This window comes from Leguminivora glycinivorella, chromosome 1 (assembly GCF_023078275.1).
Source record: "Leguminivora glycinivorella isolate SPB_JAAS2020 chromosome 1, LegGlyc_1.1, whole genome shotgun sequence".
Taxonomy (NCBI): Eukaryota; Metazoa; Arthropoda; class Insecta; order Lepidoptera; family Tortricidae; genus Leguminivora; species Leguminivora glycinivorella.
In genome coordinates, this window is record NC_062971.1 from 4,349,714 (window position 1) to 4,367,776 (window position 18,063).

The 18,063-nt window shown below is 39.5% G+C and overlaps 1 protein-coding gene across 1 annotated transcript; it reads left to right on the forward strand.

Moving 5' to 3' along the window:
* The first annotated feature begins 3,788 nt into the window (after positions 1-3,788).
* LOC125232936 (mitochondrial pyruvate carrier 2-like) lies at positions 3,789-5,667 on the forward strand. Its single transcript, XM_048138788.1, has 3 exons — positions 3,789-4,046; positions 4,694-4,734; positions 5,422-5,667. Exons 1-3 carry the CDS (start codon positions 3,962-3,964, stop codon positions 5,644-5,646), a joined length of 351 nt encoding a protein of 116 aa, XP_047994745.1. The 5' UTR covers positions 3,789-3,961; the 3' UTR covers positions 5,647-5,667.
* The last annotated feature ends 12,396 nt before the right edge of the window (positions 5,668-18,063 follow it).

An 18,063-nucleotide genomic window follows, 5' to 3' on the forward strand; every position in this document is an offset into this window, starting at 1 on the left:
GAGCCTGTACCATGAGATCTTGTAATATGTTACTCGATAGCGAAAACTTCACCGATTCTCTGTGTTGCGTACCCAAAGGCTAAAACGGCCCTGTTACTGCAACTGCGCTATCTGGCCGTTCGTCTGTTTTTCCGTCTGTCACCTGTTTATCTCATGAGCCAAGACACAGCCATTTTCACAGATGATGTAACGTGTTACCAACTGTTACTGTTGCCGCTATAACAAAAAATATGAATAAAATCATAAAATAAATTTAAATATTTGAGTAAGGCTCCCAGTTATTTGTTTTTGGCAGGAGTATTGACAAATATTTTTCGCCAAAGTGCTAATGCTGTGGATACATTGTCGAGTAACATATTTCTAAAACGTTAAAAACTCATAGTAGATGTTCGGGAATCCGATGGATGTTCAAAATTTGATTTAGTTATGATTTGGACCGGTTCCTTTGACGCGCCCAGGTTATTTATTGGGGGCTGCGCTGTTGCGGGTATACAATGTGATTTTTATATCAGCCTGCCGCGAGAAATGCGACAATTCTGCTGCATCTTTTATAAACTGAAATACGGCCAACTTGTCAGTGGAAAAATGCGAGAAATGATATTTTGGGAAAGCCTATGTGATTTAGTTTCGATAAAAAAAGAGACCTCATAGGGCCAAAACCGCATTTAAAAAATGTGTTATAAAATCTGAAAACACCTAAAAAATACTTAAAAAAAACGGTACTCAAGGGAACTTTTTGATTAGGCACCATTTCTATTCAAGTATTCATCATCAATTTTTTATTTTTTATTTATTTATTTAAAGGCAACATACATTTTACATTTTTAAAGTTCCTCGCCAAACTGCTCATGCAGTTTGTTGGCGAGACAGCGCTCATTTTTTACAAAGCTATGCATCGTTCTTAAGTTGCTATAATTCTAAATAATGCTTACCCTAAATTTAACATTAAATAGTAATATAAAAATTAATAACGCGATAAGTAATTAACTGTATTTTTAGACACGCACATTTGCGCCCAGTGCAACCCGCGCTTATTCGCAACGTTCACGACTAGTGCCGCCCTCGTCTTGTGGGCTTTTCCATGTAAAAGTTTATGGTGTCAATTTAGTTGTCATGGCAACCGAGCGCGTTAATATTGGACACGTCTATGATGACGTGTATTTGAGACAATCAGCGCCACTTTTTCATGCATGTTGCCAATAAGGCTAAAGTATATCCAAGAATGTATGGGCTTTGTCAGTCCCGTATTATATCGATAATACGGGACTGACAAAGCGTACCCCTGAAATGTATGGGCTTTTTAGGCTTAAAACCAGATACTGCGCTGTTACTCAGCCCGGAAGTGGCCAAAATCAAATTTTCCGCAAATATTTTGGCGTGTTTGCGTGTGTTTATTTTTCAAATGACTTATTTCTTTATTTTAATATCATGATATCATGCCAATACACATAAAAAAAAACTGTAGGCATCCATGTAGTTATGATAGTATTTAATAGGTGGCGCTAAAAAAATCAGGTTACGATTCTTAATATGAAGATAATAAATCCTATATAATCCTTGGTATATCCTTTGCCAAAGTCATATTTACACATTCACAAACCTAAATGTGTCAAAGGACTCAGATCAGAACTCCGACAAACTGTACAAGTTGCACACGTGTATGAAGAAAGACAAGTAACTTATCTTCGTTATGCAAAGCGCTCCATACGACTCTCGATTGAATTAACATGTTCCTCGGATAAATCAGTTTGTGCATCAGGCCCATTCGAACGCATACTGGCAAACGCATATTTGAACCTTAATTTGATACTTGCTAATCTATTGAAATTTTAGTTATTGTGCATTTCGCTCGTGCGTTATGTAGTCACCTGCAGTCATTGTCTTTTTTTAAATAGTATGTCGGTGACAAACAAGCATACGGTCCGACTGATGGAAAGCGGTCACCGTCACCTATGGACGCCTGCAACTCAAGGAGTGTCACGTGCGCGTTGCCCACCCATTAGAAACTTGTACACTCCTTTTTGCTGTGTTAAGTACACAGCAAAAAAATAGTGTACAAGTTCTAAGGAGGGTTTGGGTTTGGGCCGACTACTCAAAGGACAATTGACGGAACAAATAAGTTCCGTAGGTCCTTCCTTCATCAGCACACTGCACCCTCGTTGAGCTCTGGCAGCCATACTCACCGGCAGGAACACAACACTATGAGTAGGGTCTAGTGCTATTTGGCTGTGGTCTTCTGTAAGGCAGAGGTACTTCCCCAGTTGGGCTCTGCTCTAGATTCGAGCGAGATGATATCCGCTGTGCTGTGCCCTACCACACAAAGCGGAATATCATTATCCATAATTATAATCCATATAATGGATCCGCTTTATTGAAAACACTTTGTTTAAAAGACACACTTTATTTAAGTTTATTTAAGTAATTTTTTACAGAAGGAATATCACTGAGAATTTTGGATCGTGCTTACGCCGAAGATTATTTTTAGACTGACGGGTTCTTTTATTTCTTTTGATCATTTTTCTTAAATCAAATTATGTAATCAAAGTATGCCAATGCAAATGCGTCAATACGCGAGTAAGATGCCCGATAACGAAATATCATGATGAAAATATTATAATTTAGTTGTTAGCTGACCTAGCTGAAGTAACAATAATGAGGAGGCACACTGACATTTTATCCCGCCAGGCGGCGCCTGTGCAATTGTCTAGGCATGTCACTGTCATTCATATGTCACTGTCATTCATATGTGTGAGAGAGAAAAAACATATCTTCTCGCTCTCACTTATGAAATTCTTTATCTGTGCAATGCAAGTGCAATGGAGTGGCGCCATCTGTCATAACCTTTGGGTGTGCCTCCTCATTGGCGCTACTTGGCAATCGAAACGAAACTGGCTCTGTCGCGTCACTACGAAAGAGCGATAGAGACAGCTACAGCTTAACGTAAATAAGTAGAAATTAAAAATAGGCAACATCGTCGTGTCATGCCTTTGTTATCAATAGGTGTGAGAAAACAAGACTACTTTTTGCCACGCTAGAGAATGTAACCGATTGTGACGTCATCTAGACTCAGTTGTTGGTTCGAATTGAGCAGCATGTTTGTTTAATGAAACAACGCGGCGAAAACCTCAACGTCGTGCAACTTTGAACAGTTTCTTGTGTTAGTTGAAGTGGTACTGCGGGGACTCACTTGGGACTCGCTTGTGTTTTAATAGTTTAACCACGAGTCGTAATATCAACTGACTATACGCTAACACATGCGTAGCTTATTTATTTTATGCTAAGATCTGCATAGCTTATTTTTGATACATCTCGCTCACAGTAGCCAGTATCCACAATCGAGAAGTAGTAATCAACATGTAATAATAGGCTCAGATGATTTTGAAATGATGCAACTACTTACTAATCAGTTACACGGTTAATCTTCGTGAATAGCCGGGTTGTTTGCCACCGTAACAGCCGGGGCAGACAGATTAGCCTATCTTGGATTTCACGTCTTTGTTACTTGGCTTGAAATACCCTTAAATTGAATTAAACGTGGCTTGAAACTTATCATTCCGCTTTGACTGGGCTTTTATAAAGCGTACGAGTTAACTCTAATTAAGTTTTGCAACATTCGCATGTGAGTATTAGGCCTTATCGAATAATTATCAAGAGAGTTCATATTTTGGAAAACTTTTTCTTTGAAATATTTTTTTATGTATAAACGAAACGCTTATACGTATTTGACATGTATTTGACATTTTATATTTACCATGTTTGTACAATACTGTATTTTGTTGAAAAAAAATAGGAAAATCAGCTTTAAAGATGGAATTTAATTAAAGAAATACCATTTCGCGCAAATAAATAATGTTTACACTACATACTCATAATTCTGCAAACGCAAATGTTCAATATCTAATTGTATAGCATTCTTAGAAGTAGAAATTTCGTGATTGAAAGGTGCGTTTTCATAACTAAAATGTCTAAGTTGTACCAAGGAATTGTTGGTGTTTGCGATAAATTCGTACCGACGAATCTGCGACCACTTTGGGAACATCCAGCTGGTAAGTTTCAAGAAAACGTGATTGATATTGTAAGGTCCTTGAGCATAAAGATTTTTTTTATAAATACACCATGATTGATGCGCCATTTCTTTCAGTTTAACACAATTTGCATTATTGCGCGCCAGTCCATACATCTAGCGCTACTTCAAGTATGGTTTCGCGCGTTCTTGCGCAAGTTATTCAGTATGCTCTAACGATGCTAGACGACACGGGCATCACAATTGCCAGTAATTCAAATACCACTGCCGCGTTTGTTCAATACGCACCAACTAACTATGGAGCAAATGCGACAATGGTTTGCGAATTGCTGGCAATTGTGTTCCCCGTGTAACAGCACTTTAAGTAGACTGCCAAATCGTTTAATCATAATGCTGTTCCAACGACAATACTGGTGTGTCAATGCTTCTGTGCGAGAAAATGGCGTGTTATTGTAATGTATTGTGTTGGGAATTTGTGATGCAGTTTCCTTATTTTAGACTAAAACGTTGAATGTTTTTCCATGTTATATTAATCTAAACAAACGTAGTTTTTAGAGTGTTGGAGATGTAAACAGGCAATCAAAAGTATCAAAACATCAATTACAAATCTAAATCCTTCAACTTAAATTAACATCTTGCAAGTTTAATACTGAAGTGCTATCTTTACAGGACCGAAAACTATTTTCTTTTGGGCTCCTGCATTCAAATGGGTAAGTGCTACTGCTCCTTTTGTGTATGTTATTTTGTTACTTTTTCTGTGAGATGTGCAATAATATGGTAAGAATAAATTTAATAATATATGAGAGTTTCGACATTATTGAATTTCTTACCATTGTTTCTTTGTTTTCTTCTTCTTGGCCGAATCATTATTGATATACTATTCACCTATAATCGTTTGTACTTAATCTTGGTTTTTAGGGTTCCGTAGTCAACTAGGAACCCTTATAGTTTCGCCAAGTCAGTCTGTCCGTCCGTCCGTGTGAAAAATGTGTCTCCCCCCCCTCTAACTTTTGAACCATAAGTTTAAAAAATATGAAAAAAAAATCACAAAAGTAAATGTTTATAAAAACTTTCTAGGAAAATTATTTTGAACTTGATAGGTTGAACAGTTTTTGAAAAAATACTAGAAAGTACGGAAACGGAACCCTACATTGAGCGTGGCCCGACACGATCTTGGCCGGTTTTTGATTTTATTCCCTCTACCCAAGTAAATAGTACAGGATATTCTTTCACAGATTAACTGCATGAGTCACACGGTAAGCTCAAGAAGGCTTGTGTTGTGGGTACTCAGACAACGATATATATAATATACAAATACTTATATACATAGAAAACATCCATGACCTGTACTCATAACCGGTCGTATATAGTGTACAAAAATTATACTTTAATTTCAGGGCCTAGTCCTCGGCGGTCTAGGCGACATAAACCGGCCCGCAGAGAAGCTGTCCATCCCACAGGTGAGCTCCCTCGCCGCCACGGGGCTGATCTGGTCGCGCTACTCTCTCGTCATCATCCCCAAGAACTACAGCCTCTTCTATGTGAACGTGTTCGTCGCCGCCATCAACGTGTATCAGCTCGCCAGGGCCATTAATTACCAGCAGTCGTTGCCCAAGAAATAGAAGAAGATATGACTGTAGAAAAGAGAAGGTATGATTAATGAATACAGGCACTGCTAAAGAATCGTTAATTTTTTTTTATACCACGTCGGTGGCAAACAGGTATACGGCCCGCCTGATGGAAAGCGGTCACCGTAACCTATGGACGCCCGCAACTCAAGGGGTGTCACGTGCGCGTTGCCGACCCATTAGAATCTTGTACTGTAGTTCATCGGGAATACTTCGACAGGGAGCTCATTCCACAGCCGGAGCGTTCGTGGGAGGAAATTCCTCTGAAACCGCACGGTGCGCGACCATTTAGGTTGCAAGGTGTATAAGCGCCCTGTCAATGGCGAGCGGTGCGATGATGAAAAGTGGCCGTTGGCATCATGTCAAACAGTTCTTCAGAACACAACCCATTGTACAGGCGATAGAACACACATAAGGAGGCGAAGTCCCTCCTTAGACTTAAGGGTTCAATACCGCCTGTGTGTTTGGGATCGTCGACAATTCGTACAGCGCGTCTCTGGATCGAGTCAAAGGGTCCAAGCTGGTATCCAGGTGCTCCTGCCCAAAGGTGACAGCAGTACTCCATGTGGGGTCTAACTTGCGACTTGTATAAGAGCAGTCTTTGTCCCGGAGTAAAGTATCCCCTCGCTCTGTTGAGCACACCAAGCTTTTTGGATGCCAACGCAGCTTTCCCTTCCAAGTGACAACGGAATTGGACGTTACTCGAAATGTCGACTCCGAGGATCCCAATACTTCCTGACAAGGTAAGGGCTGTGCCTTGGAACTGTGGAACCACAGTAAATGGGGTTTTCTTATTAGCGGTGAACGCACACACCTGTGTCTTAGTGGGATTGAAACAGACTAGGTTGTCCCGACCCCACACCGAGACTCCGGACAGAATCCTCTCGATGTCCGACACAAGCTTTTCACGACTTTCTAGCACCACTGAACGAGGGATATTAGCACGGCCCGTGTAAAATGTATCCCCAGTACTGTCATCCGCATAGCAATGGATGTCGCCGATAGACAACATGTCATTGATATGCAGCAAGAACAGCGTTGGGGATAGCACAGAACCTTGTACTGTTGCGGGACGCCAGCGTTTATGTCCATGCTATCGGAGCAGCTACCGTCTACTACGGCTCGTATGCGTCTGCCGGACAAAAAGCTGGCAATCCATTTGCATAATCCCTCGGGCAGTCCATAAGATGGTAACTTCGACAAAAGGCCCCTATGCCAGACCCGATCAAATGCCTTCGCTATATCTAGGCTAACTGCCAATGCCTCACCTTGACTCTCAATGGCCGAAGCCCAGCGGTGAGTTAGATACACTAGAAGATCACCAGTAGAGCGACCGTGGCGAAAGCCATACTGGCGGTCGCTTATTAGATCGTGTTCTTCTAGGTATCCAAGGAGCTTCGAGTTAATTACACGCTCCATGACCTTAGAGAGAAGGGAGGTAATAGCGATAGGCCTATATTTTGATGGATCCGATCTGTCGCCCTTTTTTGGGACAGGGTGCACAAGGGCCGTTTTCCACGAAGATGGAACTTCCCGTTTGCTAATAGAAAGCGTGAAGAGATGCGTTAGTACCGTCATCGCTCACAGTCGAGTTCGAGGCAAAAAGAGTACCTAGAAGATCGGCTTTCTCTTTTGCACTATGGACCAGATTACCGTCAGCATTTCGCAGTGGTGGTAAAGACGACCGACAAAAGTTCCCCTCGGCAGCTTTGGCAAGAGACCAGAAAGCGCGACTCCCGGATGGGTAGCCTGCGAGTTTCTCACCAAATCTGCCGACAAAATCGAACTTTGCTCTGGCAATAGCTTTTTACTAGACCTCGAGGCAGCGTTCTGCTTACGTTCAACGTTACGTCCTTACAATTGCCTGTTTTTTGCCTAAACATTTATCCTCAAAATGGTTCACTGGTTCACTAAATACAAAGAAGAAGTACCTTTTAGTTAGACTTTTAACATGATAATAAACGAAATGAATTCATTATCCTCCACAGCTCGCTTCGCCACAGCTCGTGAGAACCTGGCCCCGAAGCCGAATAGAATTTCTGCGACGCGAAACGACGCAGAAATGCAGTCAGGCTCTGTCGCGCCAATACGCAAGAGCAATAGAGATAGATTGCACAGTTTTACGAAAGCGATTGCACTTCTGCGGCGTTTGGCGTCGCAGAAATGCCATTCGGCTACGGGCTACATCGGAGTACATCGGGCCTGGGGTACGAATCCCGAGATTTGGCGTAGACACCAGTTTTATGAAAGCGACTGCCATCTACCCTTCCAACCCGAAACCCATCCCACAACGTGTATCAGCTCGCCAGGGCCATTAATTACCCCAAGAAATAGAAGAAGGTATAGATACTATGACTATAGAAGACTATTACTTTAGAAGGTATGACTATTCTTATTCTTATAAATGCAGTTGCTGCAAAAGAACTATTAATTGCTTGTTTTTTGCCGTAACTAAAACAGACTAATCCTCAATATTCACTAAAAGACTTCTTACCTAGATACATTAGACTTCCAGTTTGTTAGACTAACATCATAATAAACGAACATCAATATCATATTTTATTTATAATATAGAGATTGTCATCCGTACCGTACCCGATTCTTAATTCAGATCCAGACAAAAGGTACTAATAATCAAAAATAGATACTCGTAATATTTAATCATTCTCGATAAATCCAGTCCTTAGATCCTAAATGGATTTAACGAGACTTATTTCTCTTCTTGGATCCAAATGTTATGTCAAGTTCGATACTGAATCTACAGGTAAAATACTTACCCCCTTATTCATAAACTTTCACTTTCACAGATCCATTAAGTTGCATTGATCGCAAAAAGGGACATTCACCAAAAGCGTCTTTTTCTATTTGACTGGAATATTAATATTCAACGTGTCTAGTTGAAGCACTGTGCATGTGGGCCAACCTTTTTGGCACCTGCAATAGTGGCGTGGTGAGAATGCTCAATTTATGCCGCGTCATGTCGTGTCGCCTCTCTGTCGCGAGCTAGTTTTACAAGCGCATTTCACGGTTCAAGCTGATTCTGATAAAACAAATGGTAAAACTTTTGTACTGTGTTTTTCTATATCCAGAGTTAAGACACAGTGACTATCAGGGAGCGTACTTTTCATGCCGATGACATTAATCTGACGTCACGCTCCGTATAGGGTGATCCCAAATAGTTTTATTGTAAATTATTAATCATTAGTCGTCAATCATTTTAATCGTGTACAAATTACTTCAAATACAGTAGTCCATTTACATGTGGCATAAATAATACCTACTTGAAATGTGAAACGTGAATAAAATTATTTGATTTGTTTTTATAAATAAATTTAATTAAATAGTATTGATAACAACACATTACTACAATAAAGACGTAGAAAAGAGAATTTCTCTCTAACGTAAATAGGGTTTCTGATTTCTCGACCTATTAGAAGTCTCGAGTTTCGAGAAATCTCGAGCCCAAAGTCTCGAGTCGTCTCGAGTCTCGAGTCTTTTTTTATAAATGGTAAAATTTTGATAAAACAATAAACAACAAACTAATCATATAGTAGTTTTTATTGCACCACACTATCATAAAAAATGCGTAAGAGCAATAAAAATCTTATTTGAAATAAACATAAATCAAATTTTTACAAGAAAACTACAATTATAGTCTTGAAAATAATACCTAATCCTTTAACTTCCCCGCCTGTGCACGGGTTAATTAAAATTAGTTAGGTTAGTAAATTAAAATGTCATGTATTAAATCATAATGTCATTGAAATTAAACGTTTAAAATAACTTCTTCTTCTTCCTCGTTTCCTCATTGCCGAGGTTCGCGACCACAAGTAGCGTGTCTCCATTGAACGCGGTCATAAGCCATGTGGACTGCACGGTTGTCTATTGTTTGCCCGACAGTCATTTAACATAATATTCATTTGCCCGAATCTAACTTGCCTGAATTTCATTTGCCCGAATGATTTGTTTACCATAAAAATCATATGACATACTCGTTGTTTATCCGAATATTACCTTCCATAATCATACAATGCCATACTATTTGTTAGCCATATTATTAAGTGCAATAATATGGTTTCATAGAATATTCAAACGCCATAAGCAATTATTGCCATAATTGTTGCCCATATTATTACCTAACCTAACCTACTTTCTGATAGCAGTTTCATTTTCCAGGGGTCACAGTTCTAACCTAACCTAACCTACTTTTCCAGCAGTTTCATTCTCCAGGGGGTCACAGTTCTAACCTAACCTAACCTACTTTCTGATAGCAGTTTCATTTTCCAGGGGGTCGCAGTTCTAACCTAACCTACTGTCTGATAGTATTTTCATTTTCCGGGGGGTCACAGTTCTAACCTAACCTAACCTACTTTTCAAGCAGTTTCCTTTTCCAGAGGTTCACAGTTCTAACCTAACCTAACCTACTTTCTGATAGCAGTTTCATTTTCCAGGGGTCACAGTTCTAACCTAACCTAACCTACTTTCTGATAGCAGTTTCATTCTCTAGTCCTTCTAGTACCTATTATAGTAGTTTTCGATTCTGCCAAAGCACATTATGGAAATTGACTTTTCTGGACGCTAATTTGTATGACAAATGATGGTATGGAATGTGGTAATTACGGATTTCGATGATTCTGACAAATGACATTATGGAAACTGACTTTATGGGAAACAAAGTTTCTGGCACTAGATTAATATAGTAAACAATGATTATGGCATAAGATGTTATGAGAAACAATATTATGATTGTTGAATAGGATGGCAAATAAAATTATGGCAAATGAAATTCTGGCAAATGGGGGTATCCCGGACTGCACAGTATACGCTGTCGCCACACGATTTCTTCACACAGTCAGACCATCTCTTACGAGCCCCACCCCAAGAATGGTTACCATTAATTCGCCATATTATGCATTGGTGCTCTCATAATGTGTCCGAAAAACCTGAGGGTCGCTCTTGGCATATTTTAGAGAGCCGTGTGGTGATATTCAGTTCTTGCAAAATAGAGATGTTTGTTAGTTCTTCTAGCTTTTCAAGTTATACTCGTAGCAGTCTTCGCCAGCACCACATCTCAATAGCGTCAATCTTAGCCACATCAAAACTTTTCGGGGTCCAAGTCCATAAGTACATAAATATCGAGATTATTGAAATAATCGCACTTTATTTTGACGTCGGATTCCTCTGTTCTTCCAAATCTTGTCGAAGTTAGCTATAGCACTCTTCGCAGGTTATCAATGACCCAAGATACATAAACGCGCTGACTTTTTTGTAATGACGAATTGCTTTTAAATAACATGAGGCTGTCAAAACTAGCCAAAGTCGCTGCCAGCTTACGTTGGAATGAGAGGTTACGCTTTATCTCGTTATAATTTATGATCGCCGTTCGACACCGTCCCCGTCCCCACCGTCTCGCGATGAGACCGGGCAGAAGGTAAAAAGTTGCATTTCACTTCAGGTCGTACTTTACATTCGGGCCTCGAGACGTCTCGAGTACCTGTCATTTTTTTCTCGTCTCGAATGAAGCCGAAAGTCTCGAGAAGTCTCGAGTTCGAGACTCTCGAGCAGAAACCCTAAACGTAAAGCACACCATCCTTCTTGCATTCATTACCATGCTAAGAAATTCATAACTTAAAATGATTGATGACTAATGATTAATAATTAACAATAAAACAATTTGTGATCACCCTATATGGAGCGTGACGTCAAATTGATGTCATCGGCACGAAAAGTACGCTCCCTGGTGACTATAATAAAGAGTACTATCGTAGAATCATCCCACGATAAGTCTGCAAAGATTTTAATACCTAATAATCACGACTCTGCAAGGGTTAAGTAAACGTCATAATTTCATCAAAGTTTGACGTTTTAAATAACGTCTGTACTGGCGAGGCTGTGAAAATCGTTGGAAACTTATCGTGGCTTACCTAATACACTCCCGTTTCCGCTGAAAGTGCCACTCTCGGTTAGGTATCTCACAGTTGCCGCCTGTCAAAAACGTGACCAGTCGACCTGTCATATCTCACTCACAAAAACAAGCATGGTACGCGTTCACCTACGCGAGCTTGGACGGTGTGCGTAGGAACGCGTCTCTTTCATTTATTTGATCGTCATTGTGATGACATTGACACTGAAGATTTTGTGCCTATTTTTAGCTTGACTCAGCGGCAAAATTTCCTTATTAAACAGGCAATGAACGACGAAGTGTCACTGTAGAGCGACAATTGTCATTGATGTGAAATAGGCCACAAGTGTCATAAAATGTGCTAAATCTGAATCGGAAAATGTCTGAATTTCGTAGGGAAAAATAGTGCAATCAGAGTCAGCGACGAACCCCAATCTAAATATATAAAAGAATAAACTGACTGACTGACATATCGACGCACAGCCAAAACCACTGGTCATAGAAATTCCAAAAGGTGTAGAGGAGCACTAAGAAAGGATTTTTCAAAATTCACATCCGGGGCGAAATAATATAGGGTTAGATTAATTTTAAGTAGTATGCTGGCCAAGCCGCAGGAAAAGAAAAGGCTAGTTGATTTGATTATATTAGTGTATAATTTATAGTACCCAACAGATTTATCAGAGCTACCAAGGCTCTCAAAAATAATTATTATGATTTACCAAGAAAAGCTGTACACGTTTTTTTAGATAATATAATTTTGATACATTTTTAACTGTGTCATTTCTAAAACTAACTTTCTTTCATTCCAATCATTCCATGTCATAAGCCAATATCGACATAGTAAGTTGTAGAATTATTCTACGTCTTATCAATTTCACGTTAGTAAGTTTTACTATACAAAACGAACTAAGAAAAGCCCTAGAAAAACTCACAATCAACCAATAAAATTCCTGGACATCCCAAATTAATTACCAAAGCAACAAGCATGAAATGACTCCAACCGGAAGTGTCGCCGCAACAGCACAACGGTGGCGCCACATGCGCCGAGAGCTTCCGCCGGAAATGGCGGTCCATTTCCGGTTGGGAGTTGCGGGCGGGCCACGTCACGTCCGGTGTGGCATCGGAGACGGATTGGGGAATTTTAATTGAATCCTGATACTGATCGGTGTTCCCGTGGAATGTGTCTGGAGTGTCTCAAGGGGCTGTATTGGGGCATTTTCGCAAGAAGAATCCAAAAAACTTATTTTTTTCTAAAATAGGTACATTTAAAGTTTTTCCTAATACTCAGCAGAATTCCCTTTCGATCGATCTTACAAGGTGAAAAAAAGCGTCTCAAATAAAAAAATTTCACTTCGTTACCATTTATCAAACACTGTACAGCAGGTACAAAGTGAAGTATGCAAAATAAAAGAAATTTTTGGGACCATTTTTTTGTCCTAGAGATCTAAAATGATTGTGGTTATGAGAAGAAATAAAACGGCTCTGCCAAGTGCGAGTCGGGCTCGCCCGCCGAGGGTTCCGTACATTCGTAATAAGATTGCGGGTCATAACTGGATGATCACTAATAGCCCAGGGCCGGGAGAAGTGGTATACTAGAAAAGAGGACTATGTTCAGCAGTGGGCGATAAAGGGCTGATATGATGATAATAATTTTAATCACAAAAGCCCATTCATGCGACTTTGTGCACATAAATGAACTTGTGCAAAGAGTCCTGGAGGCGTCACCCGGCACGACGGGTGCATGCATTTTGTTTAAAGCAAGACCGAATGAATTAGGACTCTGGCCGGGAGTACTGAATGTGACAGAGATGTCTTTACATAGTTTACTCCTTTTTGCTGTGTACTTAACACAGCAAAAGGGAATGTACAAGTTTCTAATGGGGTGGTAACGCGCATGTGACACTGTTTGAGTTGCAGGCGTCCATAGGTTACGGTGACCGTTTTACATCAGGCGGGCCGTATGCTTGTTTGCAACCGACGTAGTATTAAAAAAAAAACATCCACTAAAGAGGTGAAAACCTGGACAATCTCTATAACAAAGGATCTCGATCGACGATCTACGTCATCATTCATCAGGTATAGCGATTCACACGGTACTTTGTGATCTAGGGGCCGATTTTTGAATCTCGGCCATTTGATTTCGTGAAATTCGTTCAATAATATCTCCACTACTAGCGATTTAAATTCTACTAACAGAATCCAAACGAGTGGCCATTACCACTAGTTTTAAAATTACAAGTCGTCTTTTTTCAAAAATAGCATTATTTCGTTTTCCACAGACTTTCGAACGGCGAATTCGTGCGTTCGAAATTCAAAAATCGATCCCCTAAGCCAGATTGTGGCTTTACCTCTTATTGAAAGTATGCTGTTTAAGGTGGTTCGCCTAGGTTACCCGAAGCTCAGGCTGCGTTATATGGCGTTACATCTGCAAATTATGAGTCTTATTTTTTTTGTGGAGTCGTACAGGCATTTATATACTTTCAATTATGCTTCGCGAACATTTAATATTAAAATTGACGTATTACAACAAACATTAAACTTCTCACTGTAACGTAAATCCCCTTAATGTAGATAAATTTACTATTTTACACTATTTTTAATTTCCACTCACAAATACAAACAGTGTTTTTGTATTCCTTCTAGTCGATAATTTCACGCGGCGACAGCTTGTTTAAATAGCCTTGCGGTAAATACGTGCCATCGCATGATTTGCATGGAAGTACTGGGTTCGAATCCAGGACTTTTTCTCTTCTGCAACTCAAAGAGTGTCGCATGCGCGTTGCCGCCCCATTAGAAACTTGTACACTCCCCTTTGCTGTGTATGCACAGCATAACTTTTTAACAAAAAATAAAACCGCCTTCAAAAAAAGCGTGTTACAAAACACGGAGAAACTAAAAAGCCAAAAATAATAAACCTTCGAATTCTATTTTCTTATAGGATTGCAATAATCTAAACATCCAAATTATAAACAAATCAATTATTTTTGTAGTCGGTACCTAGCTAGTAGCTAGTATCAGGCCGTCCCTGTCGCACTATTAGTAAGTGCGATTATAGGGACGGCCAGATGTTTTATCATTTATCGCGCGACCATAATTGCCTGCCTGGACCAGATTATATTGATGATAATTTGATGATAATTATTATTTGTAACCATTTAGTTAATATTGTCTTCGGTTACCGCGATAGTTACTCATTAAATAAAACTATGAAAACGGATTAAATCGCGTATAATGAATTTAAAATTCATCCCGACGTTTCGAACACTTTACAGCGTTCGTGGTCAACGGGTGACTGAGGAAAAATTACAATGTGCAAAAGCAATATGGGTACATATTCTTGCTATTATATTCTTGTATATAACCATTTAGTTGTTGAAGAAAAATATTCACACAACAATAACATAGGTCAACCAGCTCAGTAAATGCAGGGAGTACAGCACATTACTAATACTATGCCCACACTATGACCTATGTACCAGACGTGTAATATTTTATTTTATCAACAAAGGCATAATAAAGGATTGTATTGTATTTTTGTATGAAAATAAAAAATAGGAAAGCAATATAGTAAGAGTCAAATATTCCATTAAAAAAATATAAAAAAAAGTTAATAAATCCAAAAAAAGATCAAATGATTTCAAAAAACTTCGGAACGGAACTCGGGATCTCCAGCATCATAGTCAGCCATTTAACCAAGACGCCATTTCGATTTACACTAGCAGTGTCGAAATACACGATATGTATCTTTATTGACAAAATGCGTCATTATTTCTGAGTTTGCTTGAGTTAACTAAATCAATATCTTTAAATAATTACTTGTCAAGAGCCAAGTATCACTGATGACAATGTCAACTAAAAATGCGCGAAATATGACGGCTCTGTGTCTGTACACAAAATTTGGCACGCACATTTACGTAAAATTAATAAAAAATTCACATGGATTTGTCCATGATTTCTGTATGAAACAATGTATTTCATTCAATACCGCGACGACGGATAATGTATAGTAGATGTATGCGCATATTTTTATTTAGTTGTAGTGTGCGGTGACTAAATAAATGGTAGATGTTTTTTGTATGGAAAGCGAACCACCTTAAGAAACTGACTTGTAAAATTTCTCCATTTTAGTCTGGTTGTTTGTGATTTTTTTAAATCTAGAATTCTACTCTGATATTAGATCTGATGCGCCCGCATAAATAGATTATAATTGAAAAATATACCATAAAAAGTGAACGGTGAGTGGAGATTGTCATATTTCCAATTAAAGGTCAGTGTCCTAATAGGTACCACAAACTTAATGAGTTTTCTTTGATCGGCAAACCTGTCATTTACTTCGCGTGTTTTTTACCAGTTTTTAGTCAGTTGAGTCCATGTAGAGTGCTCTGCTGCCATAGCCGAATGGCATTTCTGCGACGCGAAACGAAAACGAAACGCCGTTAAAGGTAGTCTGACTCTGTCGCGCCAATACGCACGAGCGATAGAGATAGATATTACGAGCGTTTCGTTTCGTGAGCGTTTGTGCCATTCGGCTACGTACCCTGTTCTCCGTTTTTTTTCTTTTTCTTGCCTAATTCCTGTACCTTGGAACCCTAGGCCACTCTACAACTATGTCGAAATGACAAGCAGTAAGAGATTTCTTACAATCTGATTTATAACGTCACTATGACATAGTTCTACAGTGGCCTAGGGCTCCAATTGGTTGACTGTATGTACGTAATACGTATGTGTTTGTAAATATCACGTCACGAATAAATCCCGTGTTGTTATTCGTCATTTACAGTGTCGTGCATAGATCGTTAAAACCCTACATAAAAGATGCCGGCCCCCGCCTGGCGCCCCGCGCACCCACGCATACGATATAGCTCTTAAAGCATTGTTAGGAAGCCTTTAAGGGATATAGCGTGGGTGCGCGGGGCGCCGGGGGCTGGCGACGTCGCGGGGGAGTGCGAGCGACAGGGTGAGTGCAGGAACAGAGGGGAGGCCGACGCGTCGAAATACAGGAAATAGTGCGAATTTCGCGAAAGTTATTCTACAAAACTATTAAAAAGTAAGTGCATGGTCGTAGAAAAAGTATTTTTTAAATACTATTTTTTCAATTTCCGTTCATGAAATATTCTAATTCTCACAAAGGCATTCTCTCCCACTTTCCCTCCCGCCTGCACTAAACGAATTTGCCTCTGCGCCCGCTTAAACATGTCCCGCGTAGTGATGTCCCACTCTAGGGAACACTGTCCAAATAGAACCACCTAAATGTCTGTAGGTATCAGACGCAGACAATACGGAATTTCGGCTTTCAGTGTGTCAATATATTTATGTAAACAAGAGAAGACCTACAGTAACTGCTTACCGCAGGCTACAGTAACGGCTTACCAGCGGGCGGGCCGTATGCTCCTGAACACCATGTGGTGTCCATACTATACTTAATAAATAAATAAAAATAAAATAAAAAAGCCTTATATTTCTTACAACTTATAAAACGATAAAATACTATTTAAACTTATTTCTACATAATCTAATCTAATACATTTTACATACTAATATTTTTAACTATTGCGGTTTGTAAGAACCCCTCGCTACTCGAAGGTGAAGGCCTCCTCTAGTGATCTCCAAGCGTCTATATTGTTTGCTTTATGCATCCATTGATCACCAGCAAGTCTTACTATGTCGTCAGTCCATCGGGCTTTGGGTTTGCCTTGCTTTCTCGTACCTGATGGTCCCTTCCAGGTGGTCAGTCTATGAGTCCATCGGTCGTCTGTCATTCTAGCGACGTGTCCATACTATACTTACTATATCCATACTAATATTATAAATGGGAAAGTGTGTGTGTCTGTTTGTTTGTCCGTCTTTCACGGCAAAACAGAGCGACAAATTGATGTGGTTTTTTAAGTGAAGATAGTTGAAGGGATGGAGAGTGACATAGGCAACTTTTTGTCTCTTTCTAAAGCGAGCGAAACCGCGGGCAAAAGCTGGTATATTATATATAAAAGGAACAGACCAAATCTTCTAAGTCTATATTAATTGGGAAGACTAAGGCCGTTTTCACATTATCCGATCCGATATCGGATGTCGGACCGACATCCTACATCCGATAAACGCTTCCGATAGTGTCGGATGTCGGTCCGATAAAACGCATTGTTCCAAATCAATGAAGTATGATTTTGTGTCAAAAAATATTTAAAAAATGTTTTATATTTAATAATTATAAGCACTATATCCTAAATATTACATGTAAAATTAAAATAACGAGCATAAAAAATACTCAGGGTGTCAGGCAAAATAAAAATAATTTTACATTCAACTATATCTACAAAAAGATGAAAAAACTAGTATCCGCAATTCGGACCGATGCATTACAACCTTTTTTTTTCAATGGAATGGAATAATTTGAATTTCGATCATTAGCAGCTGTTTAATAGACGCCATTTTTGTCACGCACACTAGGTACTACAAATGTATACATACATTATATACGCACACAAACAAATATTATCGGCCGACAACTGACGGGG

What these genes read in the sequence shown, in the direction of transcription:
- LOC125232936 (XM_048138788.1), top strand. Translation starts at nt 3,962, where the DNA reads ATGTCTAAGTTGTACCAAGGAATTGTTGGTGTTTGCGATAAATTCGTA. An exon ending in ACTTTGGGAACATCCAGCTG is followed by an intron (nt 4,047 to 4,693) that starts GTAAGTTTCAAG and finishes CTATCTTTACAG; the next exon opens with GACCGAAAACTATTTTCTTT. An exon ending in GGGCTCCTGCATTCAAATGG is followed by an intron (nt 4,735 to 5,421) that starts GTAAGTGCTACT and finishes CTTTAATTTCAG; the next exon opens with GGCCTAGTCCTCGGCGGTCT.